General features: G+C 35.6%; 1 protein-coding gene across 8 annotated transcripts in view; it reads right to left on the bottom strand.

The window, feature by feature from the left end:
* PCLO (piccolo presynaptic cytomatrix protein) overlaps positions 1 to 20,642 on the bottom strand; it is a 315,212-nt gene that overhangs the window by 43,357 nt on the left and 251,213 nt on the right. For 3 of the 8 annotated variants that reach the window (XM_068189563.1, XM_068189562.1, XM_068189560.1), the window contains 6 exons: positions 20,260 to 20,331; positions 17,488 to 17,668; positions 16,090 to 16,284; positions 14,662 to 14,844; positions 3,560 to 3,701; positions 146 to 213 (listed from right to left, as the gene is read on the bottom strand). In XM_068189563.1, the coding sequence (XP_068045664.1) occupies positions 146 to 213; positions 3,560 to 3,701; positions 14,662 to 14,844; positions 16,090 to 16,284; positions 17,488 to 17,668; positions 20,260 to 20,331 (841 nt within the window). The remainder of the gene's footprint in view (positions 1 to 145; positions 214 to 3,559; positions 3,702 to 14,661; positions 14,845 to 16,089; positions 16,285 to 17,487; positions 17,669 to 20,259; positions 20,332 to 20,642) is intronic. The other 5 variants (XM_068189566.1, XM_068189565.1, XM_068189569.1 and 2 more) reach the window with 3 other exon arrangements.

The raw sequence follows: 20,642 nt of genomic DNA, 5'->3' as shown, positions 1-20,642 counted from the left end.
CTAGAGAAAATGAAGCTCAGGATTTTAATCTACAATACAATGAGAGCATAGACTAATTTTTCATAGTATGACAAGTCAAAGAAATAGGCACATCCTTCCTAAAAAGATGGGGTACCAGTGTAGAGCTGTTTAGATTTTTTTTTACCTTCTGAATCGGTCACTCCTACTCCCGACTGCTTTATTGGTTCTTGTCCATTCTGGCTCATCTTCCCTCTGTTAAAAGATATGGGGGTTGTTATCAATAAAACCATTTAAAGATGAGAGCTAAAATAATGACACACCTAAGCCAGTGAGGCTGGTTCTTTTAAGAATATTCTCTTTTTTCTCTTTTGAAGGCAGCTGCCATCACATCTTGCTAAGCCTGTACATTCTTACAGAATGGGTCCATCAGGTGCTGTCTGCTACTTGCCCCACATCAGTCTGGGGCTGCATATTTTCTTTCCTCACTTTATCTTATTACAGTCAACAGTGAAATATATAATAAGCAGTCATAAAAATTGATATTTGGTCTACCATACCATTACTTCAAAGGTAAGGCATACTTGTGGTTGTAATCTTCTTAAATTATTGCTTTACTTTACAGTTTAGATTTAGCATAAAAAATAATTCTGAAAACTTAACATTAATCTTAAAGTGAGTGGAATAAATCATGCCCTAGAGGTCACTATTTTCTTGCATTTTATGTAGAAAGAACCTGCATTAGAACCTTGATGTCTATTTTTACACAATGAAAGTTAGGTAAAATATGAGCTATCTTTAAATATACTTGTTGCAAGCTCTAAGGCATGATTAAAATCACTCTCAAACACTTGTGCTTCTAGTTTTCTCTTTGCCTTATGACTCCGACTGCTGTGATAGAGACCATAAGACATTATCTTCAGTTGCATGTGATTCCTTGGGGGTTAAAGGGTCAGCATTGTTCTTTTCTACCTGTGACCAGAAAAGTGTCCACCTGTGAGAAGAAAACTTTATGTTTGAAGACATCTAAATTCACAGGGAACTAAAAAATTCGTGTAAAATCACAGTTTTTCAAATGATTTTATATTCAGTTTTAACTTAATACTATTATATTCTTCTACTGTAGGTAATGCTTCATAAATCATTACAAATATGATACAAGAATTATTTGTCCAAAGGGTTATATTCCCTATACATCATTCAATTATTTTTCACCTTTGCATTCTAAATGAATTTTATTTTACACCAATGTACTGCTATAAAGGGTTACAAAACACAAAGGCATAGACAATCTGGTCTTTATCAGAGATAAGAACATGAGTAGCTTTCAGGAATATTACAACTGCATAATAGGAATATTTAAAAAAAATTCAAATTAGAAAGACTTTACAAGATATATTCAGATTCATGTAACTGTATATATTTATTAATTTCCCTTGAGAGTTATAGGTACTTAATATTGGCACGTATTCTAATTAGTTACCTCATCAAGCAATTCCCATGGTGTCACTATTTAATTATTTTATTTTGCTTCAAGACTAATTGTTGCTATGGTTGAAAGCACTTGAACTAAAACAAAGAGTTTAAAACTCAGCACTTGAAATAAAACAAAGAGTTTAAAACTCAGCATATCCAACAATTTCTATTGATAGACTAGAAACTTAGTCTAAGCAGAGAGCTTATAACCAAAAAAGATTTTAAATGCTAAGATACTTAAAAATATTTAGCCTACTTAATACTTCACATCCAAATTGCAAGCTGTGGTGTTATGGATTTGCTGAATTAGAGTACGAGGTCAGAGTCCCTGAAGTCATTATCAAGCCAGTGTGAATGCAAATGATGAGTAGAATTTCAATTATACATATATTCAGATAAATAAACATTTTTATACAGAATTCAAAATGGAAACAGTTATCTATTTTAAACATTCTCTTCATGAATTATCTGGTGGTAAACAGTTATTTAGCCATTCATTTTCCTTACATTGCTTTGTAAAACCCTGGAGACTAACATGAAAAATGAAGCAGGTCCTGTCTGTATAAATTTCCTGTGTAATTTTAAAGACTCTGTAAGCATAAAATTAACTTATTTTAAAATGCCATAAAAGAAAAAATAGTGTAGCATTACAAAAAATGAGACATGGATATAATTTATTTACTTAAGTATAATTCATGAGAACAAATTTCTATACGAGAAAATCTGAAGCTGTGGAGACTTCCTCCTGCTTTTCAGGAGAAGTGGGGCAGATTTCAAGATTAAGACACCAATGAGTCTGTCAGCCAAATAGCAAGTAACTGTAGGTACTGTCACATTGCTAGTCAATACACAGTAAATCATGTTATTTGGACTCAAATTTGGCATGTGTGAACAGAAAATTTCTATTGAGAGCTCCATCTTGTGTTATTGTGCACAAAGATTTTATGTATCTTTGCTTTTCTCACTAGGAATGACAGCCCAATATTTTTCTTTTTCTTTTGATGTTGTCAAAGACAAAGACAATATTTTTTCCTGTTTTAGCCTAGAACAACATGAGTGAAAAATCCACTACAAATCAAGCAATTGGCACCCTACAACTTAAACTCACATAATCTTTCTAGATTCTGAAGGTGAGATTGAAGTCTTAGATTTATTTCTATTTTAACTTTAGTTATTAATAAGATGTAGACAAATATCATTGGGCTTTATTTTTGAAAATGATAAATACTCAGAAATATCACAGTTCTAGAGAATTTTCACTTCATTCAAGTTTTTCTAGGAAGCTTATAACTTTTGTTACTAATAGTTAACAACTTCAAGGGAAAAGCAAAAAAAATTTGTTCCAGAGAAAATATTGAACAACTATTGCAGACAATGAATGAACAATTACCACCAACTAATATTTTGAGAACAGTCAATCTGTAAATTTTTTTCAGGCCAGAATAATTAGGTTGATCAGAAGTTACTTTGGTCTATTAGAGAATATAAATGAAATTGATAAATGATGGTCCATGCTGACAGAGGAGGTGAAAAAATCCTGGCAAAACTTTTCTCTGTGTAGTACTTAACTGGGTAAAAAATATGGAAAATTAAATCATTTTATAGGATCATTACACTGATAGTAGCTTGATAATTCCTACAGGGACTCTGTATCAAAAAGCTTTTTCCAGCCACAAACTGAGAAATTCTTCTGTGACTCCTCAAAACTTAGGAAAAGCTGGGCTATATCCAGAATATTAATTCCCCTTGCACCAGTAACAGCTCTTTAAAGAGGGAGGAAAATCTGAAAACTTAAACTAAGCTTTCTCAGTCCTACAATAGTTGTACTTTTAAAACATAAGCTAAGCCCATCTCTACAAATTTTCATCAAAGGCCGAAACCAGCACATCTCCTATATGACAGGAAAAAATTCATGAGGTTGAAGCAGAGGTTTGATTGGTTATTAACAATTCAGTGCTCAACAAAGCAGAATAAAAGTGTGAACTGTGGGGAATTCTCCCCTTTAGCTGCTATTCTACCGCATAACTCAAGTCTGCAGAGGAAACTACGTAAGAAGATGACTGGCACAGTGAAAGTGCTATAAATTGTGCATGGAGGATACAATATATGAACAGAAAAACCTTACATTCTTGGGATGGGAAATAGATTATTCTCTCCCGTGGCACTGCTGCTGCCTTCACTATCCATGCTGTAGCCACTGCCAAAGCTACTGGCTGATGAGCCAGTGGAGACAGAACTTTCTGCAGGTCGGTGATTAGTAGACCTTGCTGTATAGGGCAGGAAGATTTGGTTACTAAAACTTGTAAGACATCAGTACCACTGGCATTAAGAAAAAAATATAATTTATCAAAATCACATGCTGCAAACACTTTCACTTTTATATTTGCTTTATCATATTTTTGCAGATGCAGTTTTTTTTTTCATGTAGAATAAGGTGTTCTAAACCAAATAGTACACCACCATATTTTTTTTCTCCAGTCAAGTTAATAGTTCAAATCAACAGCCTGAAGGAAAAAAAAAAGAATGGGATAGAATGATTAACACTACTTTTCTGATTAAAGTGACAGAAAGCCAGTTATTCATCTGAAACATTTCATACAATAATCTTGTAAAAATGAAAGCCCCAGTGGGCCTTCCTCATATTCCTTGTGAAACGTTTTTTGCATTTGGTGATTTTGAGGAGAGAAGTCTGCAAAGATGTGTAAGCACACATCCTATAGTCACAGTGAATATCCCCACCCCTCTTCAGACATAACACAGCTATGCATTATATTTCTCAACTGCTCCTACCCATCTGGAACTCTCTTACTATGTGCATAGAATTTTAATGAGCATAATTTGATGGGAGATGCCTTACTCTAATTTAACACCATTTGGTGTTAGTATACCATATGTTAGTTTTACTTCCGATTGCCTTATTTTGTATTTTGGACATTACTGCACTACATGAACAAATCATCCAGTATTTCACATTTAGCAAGTTGAGAAATACAAAGGAAAAAGGACACAGTGACATTACACATAGTAATTAATACAGGAACAATTGAGTAGCTATTCTCATATTGAATAACACAATTGTCTGGGAATATTAATACAGATTTGGGGATTTTTTTTCCTAAATGTCCTCTAATACATCTGCTATTTTCATGTTTCATCTATTTCAACCTATTGAGCATATGTACTGAAGATATAACATACTGTTTTGCAAAGTTATTTTTTATGAAGACTTAATGAGATTTTATGTTATTTTGCTGAACTGTGAAACTCCTATGTAAGTAGTTAAAAAAGATTCTTCTTTAAAAGTAAATTAGTCAAATATTTAACTGGAAATTTAATAAGAGCCAGAGCCCCAGCAGTGTCTTGCTTTAAACTGGCAATCAATATTTTTTATGTCTGACTAACTGAATAATATTTTTGGTGACGAATGCTGCATGCTGCCTGATGGGGCACCAAGAAGCTGAGTGTAACTCCTCAAACATAATGCAAAAACAGGTGAATAATTTGAACTAGAATCAATAAATGAAGCAATTCTTATGTCATCAATCCTTGGGCAAACTTTAAGACAGAACTCTTATTCTCCACAGTGATGCTTCACTGGTAAACCAAGCTGTCACATAACATTTTTACCATTTCAACTCTATTAATCTCTTTTGTTCCACTATTGCCCACAGCCAGAAGTGGAATACTGATTCCACTACAGTCTATGTTGTTTTCAGATAAAATTATTCTTTAGCCCTACTCCATGACTTTATACATTGATCACAAGCTGCCTTCTTGGAGGTAAATACAACGGAATACATTTTAAAATCATAGTGTTATGAGCAGATATTTTCAATATCTCACCTGGAGGAAAGGCACCCATGTTTTTCCAGAGAGACAGCTACCTGGGGTGGCTGTGTGCAGTGGTTGCTCTATCACTTTCAGCTGGTGGTGCTGTGAGTGAATCCCTATGCCTGTGCTGACATGTCAGCAAAATGCTGCTGAGAAATGCTGGGCAAGAGCAGCGTTTCAGAGATGAGAGGTCTAACTCTCTGTTACATCACATTATTTCCAGTTGCCCTGTATTTAACAACCTGAATTGTGGCTCTCTCATGCCTGTCCCAAACTAATTAATTACCTAGTTCTCATTGTGTTGCATGACCTATATGTCTCCCATTGTTTTCTGTTTGGAATTCTGAGAGTTCCTTTAGGTTAGGTTGTTTTGTCAGCTTTTGTGTGCCATGGCATGACAAATGCCTCACAGGTGAGTACAAATGGAGAATCAATACATCTGCAAAACCCATGGAAGCCAAAACAATATTGTGCCAGCACAGAAGAGATTCTTCAGGCCTTCCCTTAGGCATGAATTTGCTTAGTGTAGCATTTATCTCCACCATAACATATGTGGCCTAAAAGGATCTTTCATATATTGGATTTTTTTTTACTCACTTTGCTGTAAAAACTAATGTCTGGAGTAATTTCTTGTACCTTTACTGGTGGATTTTTAAAACCACTAAGGACCTAGAATTTAGTTCAATCCAGAAAGCTTGAATTAAGCCTTTAGAAATGGGTTAGAAGTTTTGCTTCATCTATTTATAATCAACCCATATCTGTTTCTTTTGAAACAGCTGTATCCTGATTACACATTCAGTACAATGTATTTTTAGTTTTTCTACTGCTTTCACCAATTCACATAATTTTCCATATCGATGTTCATTTTCCATAAGGTCATTTCACTTGGTGAATGGTTATAATGGATACAAGTTTAGGTTCATGACTGGATTATGAACATTCTAAAGTTTAATGTTATTTTTTTTCCCTGTCTGCTCTATGAAAGTAATGATTCACAGTGTCAGTTTGTGACAAGAAATGAAATCCACAAATAGATTTACAGCTGGTTTCGTGACAAATTCAGAATCTGGATACAGAGATCATCTCATAACTTGTGAGACACCCACATTTTCTACGTGTCAGGATTTTTACAGATACATCTAGACCTCTAAGTTTCTGCTGGTTATATATGAAACTTTGGAGTTCTGATGATGTGGCAATGCTTGCTGCCATGCAATATTTTCCCTGAGAGTTAGTATAACTATGGTTATATTTCTACTCTATGTGGAAAGATAGAACTAGTTCCATGCCCTTATATTCAAGAAACTAGACTGCACACTCATTTGCAGTCTTGCCTCTTCTCTTTGAATATAGGCAAACATTGTCTTAGAAACTTTAACAAGAAAGTCAGAGTTCACTGTGTTGCTCCTCTAGTCTTACCAGTCTACGTAAGGTCTGTGAAGTCCTGAAAGTGTCAGAACAGTTTCCACCTTGCTTGGTCAATTGGGTTCACACCCACATAAAGGACAGGCAAATATTGCATTATATTTAGTTTTAATTTTACTTTTAATCATGGTATTAGGGCAGGTTAATTCTGAGTTACAGAGCTTCTGCTTACAGCTGCTTATACTAGAAAATTCTTTAGTCCACAGATTTTGACATCAAAGTTCTGGCAGGAGGTGCTTTGGTCCTTTGAACAGTTTTGTATGGATTCACTTGGGTCCAATTTGAAGAGTTTCATATGGATTTACTTGGGTCCAAAGATTAGATATTGTCATCTGGTATCACAAAGATTCCTGAAGCTACCAGATGCAGTCTTGCTTTACTGAAATCTACAATGTTTATCTGAATAGGAACGCAGGTGAAGGCACTTTCCATCATTTGAATATTAAGGACCCAGAGTGTGGAAGAGCTATGTTTCATTGCTTCCTTGCCCTTTGGTTTTGCAAATTACTCCCTGGATCTTAAGCCCCCCCCCAGCCCCCAAAACAACTCTAAACCCAACCAATCCAATGAGCAAATTTAGAAACCCTTAGAAAGCTTTAAAAACTTTAAAAATACTTGTCAAAAGAAAGCCCTTCCTGCCAATTACATGTGATTTTTAAAGCCTTACATCTTTAGAGAAAAGACTCTTTGGGCCTCAGCAGATGAAAGAGATAAAACTTAATTGAAGGTCATTATGCACCTTCATTTGGCCTCTCTCTGGGAGAAAGGAGATATCCCTTCCTCCCCTCCAGCCCTATTTCTGTAAACTCTTCACACAGTTTATCTGGTGCTTGGCACTTTTTAAGGACTGCGATATTGTGATGTCTGGGCTGCCCAGCCATTTAACTGTGAAGAACAGAAATATGAAATTAAAGTTTAAATCTCTAATATGAGCTGCTTTCTCTGAAATAGGGCACAGATTTTCCTATTATAAAAAGCTATTGTTGTGGTTTGATTTCATTTTCATCTGTTAATCCTATTTTAGCTGGTAGTTCCCTTGATGAGATGAAATGTTCTCTACTTGGAATGGTGTTAATGGGTACATATGTCACATTTAGTAGTTTGAAATGTGGTGTCAATGCTGCCTCTGAGAGATTCAATTAAACTGCCTGTTTTACAGGCTCTGGCATGAGCAAAATTTCAGGTCAATCATTCTAGTGAATAATATATTAATGATTTGGAAAAGTTCTCAACTGCTTACAGTAACTATTTCAGGTTCCAGGAAAGTGGATGATAAATTTTTACCTGGTGTAGGACCAGGGTTTCCCAAGAAAAAATTATAATGGTTAGATAGATACCTTTTGTACTCTGTATGGTTTATAAGAAAAAAAAAATGAACAAAATGACGATTGGACATGTATTTCCTTATGCTTTTTTGGAAAAGAATTGCTGATTCAATAAAATGGAGGTTAGCACTGACCCCACCTTCCAGCTCCATCTTTTTATTTCTATTTTTTTAAATTATTGTTGGTATGGCAAAAATATGTATTTGCTTATGCTTTGGCTGATGGACACAGTTAGAAAAAAGACCAAAAACGTCATGCCTTAGTAATGAAGAAAATATCATATTAAAATCAGTAAGACAGGAAAGCTTGGAAGGCATACGATTTCACTTAATCTTTCAGAAAAGTCTGTTTTCAACAGACAACAGAGAAGATATTGTGTTAAAACCTAATATAGGGAGCATAGATCATTCACACAAGACCTATAACCAGGAGCTACTAAATTAGTCAGCAGGAACGTGGAAACAATCCAGAACTCTCAGCCACTCCAGCCATTCTTCTACAGTGAATGGATGTTTTTTTAAGACTTAATTTTTAAAAAGTTGACTACACAGTTCTGCGGTTCACATGGAGGAAAGAACAGACTCAACCAGTACATTCTCTTGGTGAACAAATTGTAGATGTGCTCCTTTTCCAGTTGCTGTCTAGAAACAGAAATACTCTGTCAAAACGCATTGAGAATGACAGTTCTGTTTGTGAACCAAACAGGAGGAGGGAAAAACGCCTTCAAGTATGGATTCAGGATTAAGTTTCCACAATTGATCTCTCATTACTTGACAGAAATCGTTCTTTTAACTGTCCATCTTCTGAGAAACTCTGTGTGACAAAAAAGGCTGAAAGCATCACGCTGAGTCTTCTCAAGAGATTCAAACCCATGGGAGAAGGTGAAAGCACCCATGTGCTGTGTGTAATTTTCTGATGACCAACAGATCAGGCCTCTCATACAGTGTCTTTTGGCTGTGCTTCACTCTCAGTAGCCTTGTGTTTCAAGTGCTCCAACCTCAAAGTGCCCCAAATGCCAGTTTTCCTGTCTTTATGAAGCATTTGCTAGCATTAAAAGCAAGAGCTGCTCCAGCTTGCTCTGTTAGGCTCTACAGGGTAAAATTGTTGTTGGGATTCTTGCATCTTTTGTAAATTGGCAATAGACTGGGGATACATTAACAACTGGTGATCAAACATATCTACCTCAGGTCAGCCAAGACAGTTTATTTTCCTAATGCTCCCTCATACTGAACAGGACTTTAAGCCATGGTCTCACCCATCTGAGCCACAACTGTATATTAGACATGATTTGACCACACACTGAGCAGGGATATTTTGTGAAATTTCGAGACAACCCTTTACAGAGAAATTTACCATTTGACATTAGTAACAGAAGAAGAACACACTTCTTAAACTGTGCTGAAGTAATTTCTTTACCCAGGAAAGCAATTTGGATGAAATAACTTTCCATGCACTCTGTAGGGTTAGTCTACCCTACAGAATGTTGAAAAAATACTTTTGAAATAAGAGTTATCAAATGAAGAAGCTGAGGAATTCTCTGAAATTACGTCAGCTTAAAATGGTGAAAAAGTAAATAGCAGGAATAACCAAAGCAAAATGGGCCAGCTATTAGATGGAAACAAGGTTGAAAAGACAGCCTCAGATTACTGCTCTCTGCAGAGAATGGGGACAAACTGTTCTTGTTTTGATAATGATTCTTGGAATTGCATTATTTGTAGCAATATGAAGGCCCATTTAACTTGGAAATTAAGAAACTAGTGACATGAGTCACTAATCAGCTTTGGGCTATAAATTATTTAAGTGTGAAGGAAATATCCTAAAATAATGTAGGAAATTAAAACATGGCATTGCCTATTAAATGTGTGAAAATGGATACAGACCAAAAGGGATACCAAATTAGCAGGTATTTGAAACCACAATCATATCCAACACAGAAGATTTATATTACCTAGGAATCAATTTCCTTTCACTCCTTTGTTGCTAAAACCAGTAAATAGAAATTAGTGATAAGGAAAATTCATAGCAATTTTAATTTCTTTCAGCTAAGTGGCTAGAAATACACAGTGCTGGCTCAGACTTATATCATGGGCTGTACAGTGATGACAATGTCTTGATGCATGCATCACATCACATTTCTGTGTAGCTTTAACCTAGTATGTTGACACTTAAGTGAACTTGTGTCAAAGTTGTCAACTCGAGACAGTTATAAGTAGGTGTGCTACCTTTTGAACTAAAGTGTTTTAAGCTGGTATTCTTTGAGATGTTTAAATTCATAGGCTTAATTGGGTACAATTCTGAAAATGCTGATATAGTTTTGAAATGGTAGGTGTTCTAAATAGCAGTATCAGCTCTGTATCTATCAGAGAGTAGATCTCCCCCAGCTAGTAGAATCACTTGACATACAACTGCTTGGAAAAGCTGTCGTGTCATGATGGAAACTGCAAAATGTAAAAGATGAAATGTTATCTTTGAAATGCTGTGGGACTCCATTTTGTCCCATCCTCCTCACCCTCACCTCCCCCACCCCGCCATTTTCGGTGACAAAAAAAAATATAATACCAGGTGTCAGAGGATGTTTTAAGGAAATGTTGTGATTTTAAGTTTCTAGAGGTTTGATCTTGGAAAAACCTTTCCATTACTGAAAATTAGACAAAAATTCCTGTAGAATTATAATGTTGGAATTACCTTAAATTAACGGAGATATTTGGATCTTTAACTGAAATGGCAATTTCTCTAGATCTTTAACATTTGCTAACTAATTCAGGTGAGGAGTATAGCAGTGTTTTTGGCATGTTGCTTGTTTGTTTGGTCAGGTTAATGTGAGCCAAATAGAAGAGGAGTTGCCTATGGCATCCATCAACAAATGATATACAAGCAATAGCATATTGACTTGTAGCTTCTTTTTCATGAGTGTCTGTTGGAAAGAATAAAAAATGTATAGAGCTACAATGATGTTGAAACTTAAATTCACTTACTAAGCTATTTACTATTTAAATATTAATTTACCGTTCTTCAAAGAGGCTAGGAAGGTTAAAAAAATTCTAGAAATTCTCTTATTTGGTCATAAAAAATTGCATTTTTGTTCACCCTTGGCTATTCTAATGTAATAAAGGAATAGATTTTTTCATTGTACAATCATTGTCCTTTAGGGGAAAACCTGGCATCTCTTTCTCTGCAAAAAAGGACAAGCCAATCAAATTTCTACTATGGCAAAGCCGAGGTATTGCACCTTTCTGCTTAACACAGATGCTGAAGTTGTTTTCTGTTTCTTGTCTTTCTTTTTCACTTTATTGGAAGGTATTAAAACTAAAGCATGTTATTCATTCCTTTAAATCTCTAAGCTAGGTTTGAAAATACTTTTTTTTGTATAAAATCAGTAAAAATTATATTCCAAATACACCTACTCTTTCATATGCATGTATCCAGAAAACTGGTGATGTTCTGAATAATCAGAACATCTCCAACTTTTCAAGTATCTGAAGAACTCTAAAATAATTTATTTAAAACATAACTGACCTACCAAGAAAATTCCATATAACGAGAAGATCATTCTGTGGGATAAATTACTGACTGAAAAGGTGGTGGACTGATTCACACTGTGTCTAAAACTGACTCATCTGGTGTATAAACTCTTAATACACAGATTTACATTGAAGGGAATGTGCTTAATTTTAAGTGAGTGTGTAATTGGAACTGATTCATATATTGCACAAAACCTAAATCAAATTAAGTCATCCTTTGACTTGGATCCCTTGCAACTTCTGGCTTCAAAGAGTTGGCTCTGAAATGTTATTGCTCCTCTCTGAGGGATGTGATTGGAAAGTGTAGCATGCAGTTGGTTTATTTGTAGATCACACTCATCTCTCATTAGCAATGACAAAATTATACTTCAGGGTTTATTTTTAATTAACTGCTGTAGCTGAATGTTGGATTTTACAAAGTTTCTGAGCAAAACTCAAAGTTTTTTGTTGCATCTTTACCTTAATTTTAAAGCAGATGGATTTAAATAAATTTTTTACTCTTTAAAAGGATTATAGAAACAATTCAGTTCAACAAAAAACTGGTGAAAGACCTTTGTTTTCACAAAATATGCTCTTTATGCTATAGGTGCTGATCTTGTTTATGATTTCCTTGTTACTTCTCAACTGACACAATTGATAACTGACAAAATAAACCCAAATAGGGTCCTAGGAACCAAAAGTAGAGAAGGATTTCTCTGAGACATTGTCAGAATGACTGAGGATTCTTGCCTTGTTTGGTTTTTTTCCTAGAGACAGTTCAATTCAAGAGAAGAAATGGATCTATTGAGAGACTAGATCAAAGGAAGACACTCTTTCTGATGGTTATCTTAGGCATAGAAGGACTTCACAGCATAGAGTAATTTCCATCACCATTGTGTACTTAGGCTGAAAAAAACCCAAACAATTTTTCTTAAAGGTGCTGCTGTTTCATAAATGCACAGAGAAATAGCTGTGGTACAATAATAATAATAATGTTGTGTATCATCTCTAATGGCTTCCTCAGTAAAGGGCTTTGAGGCATAGTAACAAAAAATTACTAACTTGCCAAGATGACTGGTCCAGTCATTAAAATCAGTTCCTAATGCGTCCTTTTCCAGCTACCATTAAAGTAGGGTATAATGGAGGTGGGTATCACAAACATATGTCATCCCTTTTTGGGAATGCACTTGGAAACTGACGATGCCCTGATATTCATAGTTCACAATGAAGGGAAAATCTCTCCTTTCTTTATCGTCTCTTCATCCCACAAAGAAGTCCACAAGTTGGAAGTTGAGTATCTTTGGTGCTTTTTCCATTTGAGGTTATAGACTCATCTCATTTTACTGTCATGCTCCACAAAACTGCAGTGAAATCATGTTGTTTTTCATTCCTGCTAAAAGTTGTAAGTCATTAACCTCAAAATGATAACTACTGGCCCACCTCATATGTATAAATTTGGACAAACTGTCTTTGATACAATGAAGAAAAGCCAAAACATCTCACAGGTCTGAAACCAGACTTGTAAGCATTGTGTAGGTGACCATGCATGGTGTTTATTTGTCAGAAGTAAAAAGACAAAAGTACTACATGTCTTCATAACAATTTTACCCATTTTTATATATTATTGTGGACTTATTATTATAATGTGGACTCTTATTATTTATAATGGGGACTGTTATTCCCATAACTCTCTATGATGCTTCCAATATTGCTGAGCCATGTACATATCAGTACATATTCTTTTTTGCAATTTTAAAAGTAAAGAAGATAGAATAACAGTTTGTTGGCACAGGCATTTGAAGCCAACAGACTCACTATTTCTTTATTATAAAAGTATATCTGAACCTTATATATTCAACCTTACATCACAAGCTAAATATTTTGTATTACGTGTCTACGTGAAAAGGCTATGCACCACAGGGCTATGAGTGTTTGCAATAAAACTCGACAGATGTGTCATCTCAAAAGATCATAGAAGTCATTTAGATTAGAATGGTCTACCCCCAGGAGTGGCATGCAGCTTTCAGACATAATGCCTGAGCTTGTACCCCAACATTCCCTGGTTCTGCCTGGGCTGAGTGTCTAGAGCTGAGCTGTAGAGAAATACAATGTGTGTGTTTGTGTAAATATCTGGATTTATGGAAGAATTGTAAAGGCTCTCCTAAGAAAAAAACTGATTTCTAAATATGCTTTAAAAGACCCCTTACTTTTGTCCTGTTAATTAGTTGTTTTAACATCACACTGGTTGTCTGAATGTTTTGTTGCCTTTAGAATATATTGTCTAAAGTACCATTTCCTCTTTCTCTCCTGCACCACTCTCAGCCAGCTTATATTGCCCAATGTGTGCAATGGTGTTGACAGAAAAACCTTCAATGCATCTTGAGAGCTTAGAAAGGGATTACAGCACAAAAGAACATCTGAGAGTTCAGTCAGTACATTTATTTGGATTATCCCTCAGATTCCATGGAAATAAACAAGATGCTCCAGAAGTCAAAAGAACAGTGGCAATTTGAACTGATTGAGATTCTGGCTCTTTATTTGTGATGAGGGAATAAATAGATGATATGTGGAATTACAGGTGCCTACAAGTAGAAAATAATTTTTAACGATGCTGATAGACAAAATTATCAAGAGATTGAGCTATACATGGATCAAAACTCCTTTCCTTTCCACTGGTGGTTTGAAAAATTATCTATGCTAATGACCGTTTACATGATAATTGTGTTGGAAGAGGAAACAGGAATTGTTATTGTCCCAATTACATTTTTAGAAACAAAAATGTGCAGTTAGGTTTTTGTCACAGTACAAGAAATGTCCAATCATGCTTAAGCAGACCAGCTTGGATGCATGCTTTTTATTAGGCAACAACATGAGCAAAGCTATACTACTTTTCAACAGAATTCCAAGTACTCCAGTGGAATGGAAGTGCACACATTTGTTGCTTCATAATGTTTCTTAGCACAGTTTTTCATTATGGATTTATGCGCTGATAGGTGGAAAAATCAAGCAGAGTTCTTGATTCATGTAAACATTTACAGCATTTAATGGAGGGGTAAAATAAATAATTAAATATCATAATGAATTAGTTGACATGGCAAGAAGTATTTGGGATGTAGTTGGTTTCTTAACCATGTCTTTCTGCTCACCTCCTTCAGGCTTGACTGGTCCATCAGACATCACTTTCCTGAGGGCTAGTTGGCTTTGGTCTTTGTTGTCATTGGCTGGTGGAGGCAGATTGTCAGACTGAGTTCTTTGAATAGGGAGGACTCCTGCTATGCTGTGTCTGTGCTGCTTCCTGGCATGATTAGACTGACCGCTTTTATGTGCTGCTGTGGCAGTGTGGGTGAAATGGAAACCCAGAGTATGTATCCTCAGATGGAACCAGCTTAAATGTTATTCATGCAAACAGAAGTGTTTTTTTTCTGTATTTAAGTAAGTAGTGTTTTCAAACACCAAAGAGACACCACATGCACAGCATTAAAGAGTATCAAAACTGGCTGTTTCTGTAGTAATGACAGTGAAGACAAGGGAAATAATTTTCCCCCAGTTTTGCATTATACTATGGTGAGTTTATGGCATATCAACAAATCCTAAAGACAAACACAATGACTTCACAGTCAGAGATTTAATTTGCCATCAACTAAACCCTCAGCTAGCAATCAGATGATACTGGTCTGAAATATACTCTGGAGAGTAATCCTTTTGAATGGAATAGTTTCAATATATTTTAACCTATTTGAAGTTGTCAGATGAAATCTACCTTGACCCTTAATCAATTCAGGGTAAAAATTTACTCAAAAAGTTGAACTCTGACACCTGACTTAGCTCTCAACTACCTTTGAATTTACTAACTTGACAACATTGTTGAAATCTGATGTTGTTACTGGCTCTGTGTGTTTAATGGTTTTGCATTTATTGTGTTTAATGTTTTTATTGTATTTCTGTTCTGCTCATCACTAACACAATCTTATCTAAGATATAAAGAAGGTTGCCTTATATTTCCTTTCAAAAAAAAAAAATAGATATTTACAGTCATGTTTCAAAAATAGAAATCTCAGCCATGTAGTTAAAAAAAAATGTTTCTTTAACTTCAAATCTTCTTTTGTGTGTATAGTACTGTCCTTCATGATTACTGTTTATAGATACACCCTGTTATTAATGTGGTCTCAGTCTTATATGCAATTTGAAGAGCTGGCAGTTGCATCTCTGCAGGTTTTGATTATTTCATTGGTAGGTATTTAGTGACATCAAAACACAATGGACTTCTCTGTGAGTCATGCACAACCATGGAACATCATGGACCATGTGTGAAGGGACTGATGGAGAAACAGCCAGTTTCACTGCAGTCTTCATAAAATAAACAAATAAATAAATAAATAAAGGACTTCTAAATACAAGAGTATATTGTAATTATATGTATCCACACACAGGCACACAAAGAAAGACATTGAACAGAGTGAGCACAGTGTGCCAAGAACAGAAAAAAAAATAGCCAAAAAGGGAAGGACAGCAGGGAAAAAGGCAACAGATGAACATTAAGCTGCCATGCTGAGGAATTTATTTGCGTCTTTTACTTGGTTGAAGGCGAAGCTGCTGCACAGCTGCTTCAGCAGCGGCGATGGCTGCCCCAGCGTCTTCAAGGTGAGTTTGAGTGACGCTGGTTTTGCTTTGGCTGCGAGATGGACCGTGAGAGCGGAGATGTCCTTCAGAAGAAGATTTGGAGCTCCCTGGGCTGCTGTGGGATTTCTCAATGGTGGGCACCTGCATGTCTACCAGGAAAATGAAGAAGTACAACTCTTGCATTTATTAAAAACAAACAGTTTCATTCTCTTTCTCTTGACTGGTCTTTCTAGCTGAATTCCAGAACAAGGAATAAAGATTGAGCTGTGCTTTTCCATTTAAAGCATCAGGATATACCACGATTGGAAATTCTTATGAAGCATTGTTTTATACTTCCCCACTGTTACCTGGACCAGGGGACAATTTATTTAGTATTGGTTTTTTATCACCTGTGAATTAGACCTCCTGTGCTGGTTCAAACAGACGGAATAATGGTGTAGAGTTTTCCACTCTCTGTTCTCTAGCATGTCGAGTACCTACACCAGTACCAAACACTTAGCAAATGCAAGTCATTTTATGCTGAATAATGCCCTCAGGAAAATCAGAGCCTAACTTACAATATCTTCTACACTTACCTCTAATTAAGACAGACATCTTATATAGACACCAGTCCCTGGCAAAACGTTAAACAGAGAAACAAAGAGGAGATGGAGTGGAGTCTTGTCACTCTGGGGTTCTCATCTGGTTTGTAGATGGAATGTTTTTTGCTTTGATAGGACACATAATGTGTTTTAAGAGAGCACCTGTCCACTGACTACTTAGTATAACAAAAAGAATTAGAGATACATTTCTTGAAGCAGGAAACACTGAGATCAATTCTGCTTTTGTAAACATTAGTATATTTCTACTGTATCAGCTCCACTGATTTCCAATACTACTGAGATGTGCTACGATCCATTATCATTGACTGGAAATGCATATGCATTATTGCATATTGCAATTGTTGTTCTATAAAATATTAACATGGCATTTTCAGAAGAAAAAATCCCATAGAATATTTAAGGAACATGAAAAATAGAAAGCTAAATATGAATTGAGTTTGCCCAAGGCTATCAAGAAAATGAAAAGGGTACAGAATCTATAGCAGATGTGCAAAGCACATCTAGAGTAGTAGCAGAGTCTGTATGCTGCTGTTTTAAGGACATAATTTCTCAGTAAGCTGGCTGGCAAGATTGAGACAACTTAAACCTTGTGTCCAACTAATTAATCACAGAGATAAATGCATTTTTAATAAAAATGTATACAAACTTCATACCAGTATCTTTATTTTTTCTATTAGAACTTACACATAGTAAAGGTTTACACATCATCTGGGAAAATATTTCATATCAGGTGCACCAAGTCATTCCTACCCTTGGAGGGGTCCGGGAAGATTCCATGACTTCTGCTCTTGATGACAGATGGTTTTGGAGATTGCTGGCTACTCTTTTCAGAATGGGATTTCCCATGATCTATGTTTTCACTCTGTTCTTTAAGAGGATACCACCGAGGGGTGTTGTCAAGCTGAGAGATGCTGGATAACTCAATCAATACCTACAAATAAATCAAAGTATAATATATGGCCTGTATCTGACCTATTTACGATTGCATACATCAGAAGAGACTAGAGCTGTGTTGTCAGAACTTGCAATCAAGTGTAAGAGTGAAGGGTATAAGGCTGTGTGCTGACAGATTCAGGACTCTCTGGGCATGCTGTGACCCCAAACCCAGATTCAGTAGCATATTGATATGTCTGAACCAATATTTCTCACCAGGACCTCAGTCAGGACTGTGAGCTGAGTCCTTTGACTGTGGCATAGCTCAACACAAAGACAATTGGGCAGTTTAGAGGGCAGCTTGTGAGCACTAGTTTGACAGCTACAGTAAAAAGACAATAAAAAGATATCCAGCCATTCTGTCTCTGTACAGACATTTTCTAATAGGAGAAGCAAGCAGTAAAATTTCCTCCCTTTTATTAGTGCTTTTAAGGGGAGAAAAAGTTGCATATTTGCTTTTATTAAGATCTTCAATAATATGAGGCTCATGCCTATTGAGTCTTTAAAAAAGTCCACATATGCAGAAGTAACAACAAAAAAGAAAAAAAAAGCAGGATTACTCTTGCACTTCACTAAAATAATAGAATTCAACTGACTATTTAGGCATCTAAACATTACTGAGGAAAAAAAAAGGAGGTGCAAGGGTTATGTGGGAATGAAACAAACTGGTTAAAAAACCCTGCAAACATTGTAGATGAAATCTGCTCTAAGCCACCTTCATTGTTAGCAGGACTTTGGTGAAATTTCTTTTAAAAAATAGAAGTAAAAAAAAAAATCATTGGAACCAAAAAGACCCTTCCTCCTTTAATAAGCTTGCAGTTGAGAGGGCCAAGGGATGTAAAGTACTGAAATTCATCACAGAATCTTGAAGAAAGGAAGGTCAAAAGTAGATTTGCAACTGGCTCTAAAATGAGAGGGTTAAATCTAATGTCAGGTAGGCAAGTTTTAAAACTGCTAGACAAGTAAAGTAAAGTGTGCAATTATCTCAGGGAACAACGTTTTTGTCACTTTATTACAAGACCCTGAATTAAAGAAAAGCCTCTTCAAGTGTAGGGATGGGGGAGTCTCCTAACAACTGATGGTTTCTAGGTTAAAAGCCTTTTTCCTTTCCTTTTGTCCTTTCAGTTTTATAGGTTGTCTATGATCTGGCTTGATCTTTCTGCTTGGACCTATAATTAATTTTAACAGATGAACTATTCAGCATGCTCCCTGTTGTGGTTTTTAGTCAAGCTTTGAAAATGACTTGGAAGAGAGCATGGCTGAGGATTGTTGCCAATGGGCAGCGTAGGCTGGGGCCTCTGCTTTGTAGGAGGAGAGGTTTCACTTTCCATGGCTATGGACCTTGACGTGCCACTTCTCCTCTGGGGCACGCAAGCGCTGCTGGCTATATTCAAGCAAGTCTTTGGGGCTCAATTTGGATATCCCACATCTAATGTTATGGTGCAGGATTCCTCTGGACATCCTGATGCTGAGATACACTGGATAGTCTTTTCTGTTGTTTTTTTCTCTGAATAAATGTTTTTATAAATAAAAAAAATATTTCTAGACACTGAAGAAAATTTGAAGGGGAAACGTTTAAATCTTCATGTAGAAGCAGATATTGTAGCACCCCTTTTCTAACTGTCATAAAAAACAAGGATGTAAATATTCAGTAAAGCCCTGCATTTGGACAAACATGCTGAACTCAACAAGAATATAGACACAGTATGCAGGAAATAAGTAATCATGTGGCAGCTTCCTACACATTTATTTTAGTAATTGTTCAAATAGTGACACTGATTGCTCAGTTTGGTAGTTACACAAAGGGGAGCTGGAACTGTGTGGCTTTTTTTCAGAATTCAAATGTAGAATGATACTCTCAGTTACTCTGAGGAGATTGATTTTCCTGTGCTTTTGTTTCTAATTATAATATTTATTTGTAATTACATATTTAATTATTTTTATATCATAGATATTGCTAGTAATTCTGTATTACATGTGCATATGTTTATTTATTTGTTTTTTAAAGAGAAAGCCTTCTTCCCATGAACACTCATTTATTATTAATTATAAGATTAGATTTTGTCTTCATTCATACTGTGGTAATGATATTACTATTTCAGAATGTTAAAAATCAGACTGATCAGTAAGACTAAATTGCTCATACTTGAAGATACTTGTGTACATGTTAAAATATGGCTTGATGGCCGAATTTAATCCTTTAATCATTTACAAAGACTAATACCTCCTCAGCCTTCCTATGTTATGGTAAAATCAAGTCATACAGCTTTCAGTCATAAAAATAATTTCCCCTGGTGTCACTTTCAATGTTGTTGCTATCTCACACTCAAAAAAAGTATTCATTTCCAGCAAATTAACATTTTGTTGGGTCCTAAATTAGCTTGCCCCCAGCTAATCAAGATAAAAGCAATATATCTTTAATAAGATATAAGTCTAAATTAATCATGACCATTTGTTAAGAAGACAACAGTAAAATGAGGATGTAAAAAAAAGTTTTACCTAGCACATGTACCTTACCTTGAAAGAGAACAGTCTCCAAATAGCAGCCTGCAGTTAAAACTAGTAGAGAGGAAGAAATAAGATACTCACTTCACCGAGGAAGTCATTTGAGGAAAATCTGTCATAATCCCAGACAGTCACTTCCAATGTTTTCTTTTTCAGCTGCAATTCAAGTAAAAGGATTATTAAATTCATAAACTGCAGATCAATGGTTGTTTGTATACATTATTTACGGTTGTTTGCATAGATTATTTCCTCCCTGTATCCTTTTTCATAGGGACAGGTAAGTAATTTGCACCCGCTCATCAACCTTGTTCTGAGAAAAACAATTTGGCTCTATTATTTATTATCAAGCCAGATGGGCTTGTGCTTGGCCCTATTTTAGGAATTCCCACAAATTGTTTTGGGCAAAATTTATGTCCGCTACAAGAGTCAAACTGATTTTTAAGGCCCCATTTTTTGTTCCTGTAGCT

The sequence above is a fragment of the Anomalospiza imberbis genome, chromosome 5, assembly GCF_031753505.1.
Source record: "Anomalospiza imberbis isolate Cuckoo-Finch-1a 21T00152 chromosome 5, ASM3175350v1, whole genome shotgun sequence".
Classification (NCBI taxonomy): domain Eukaryota; kingdom Metazoa; phylum Chordata; class Aves; order Passeriformes; family Viduidae; genus Anomalospiza; species Anomalospiza imberbis.
This window is presented reverse-complemented; position numbering and strand designations above follow the sequence as displayed.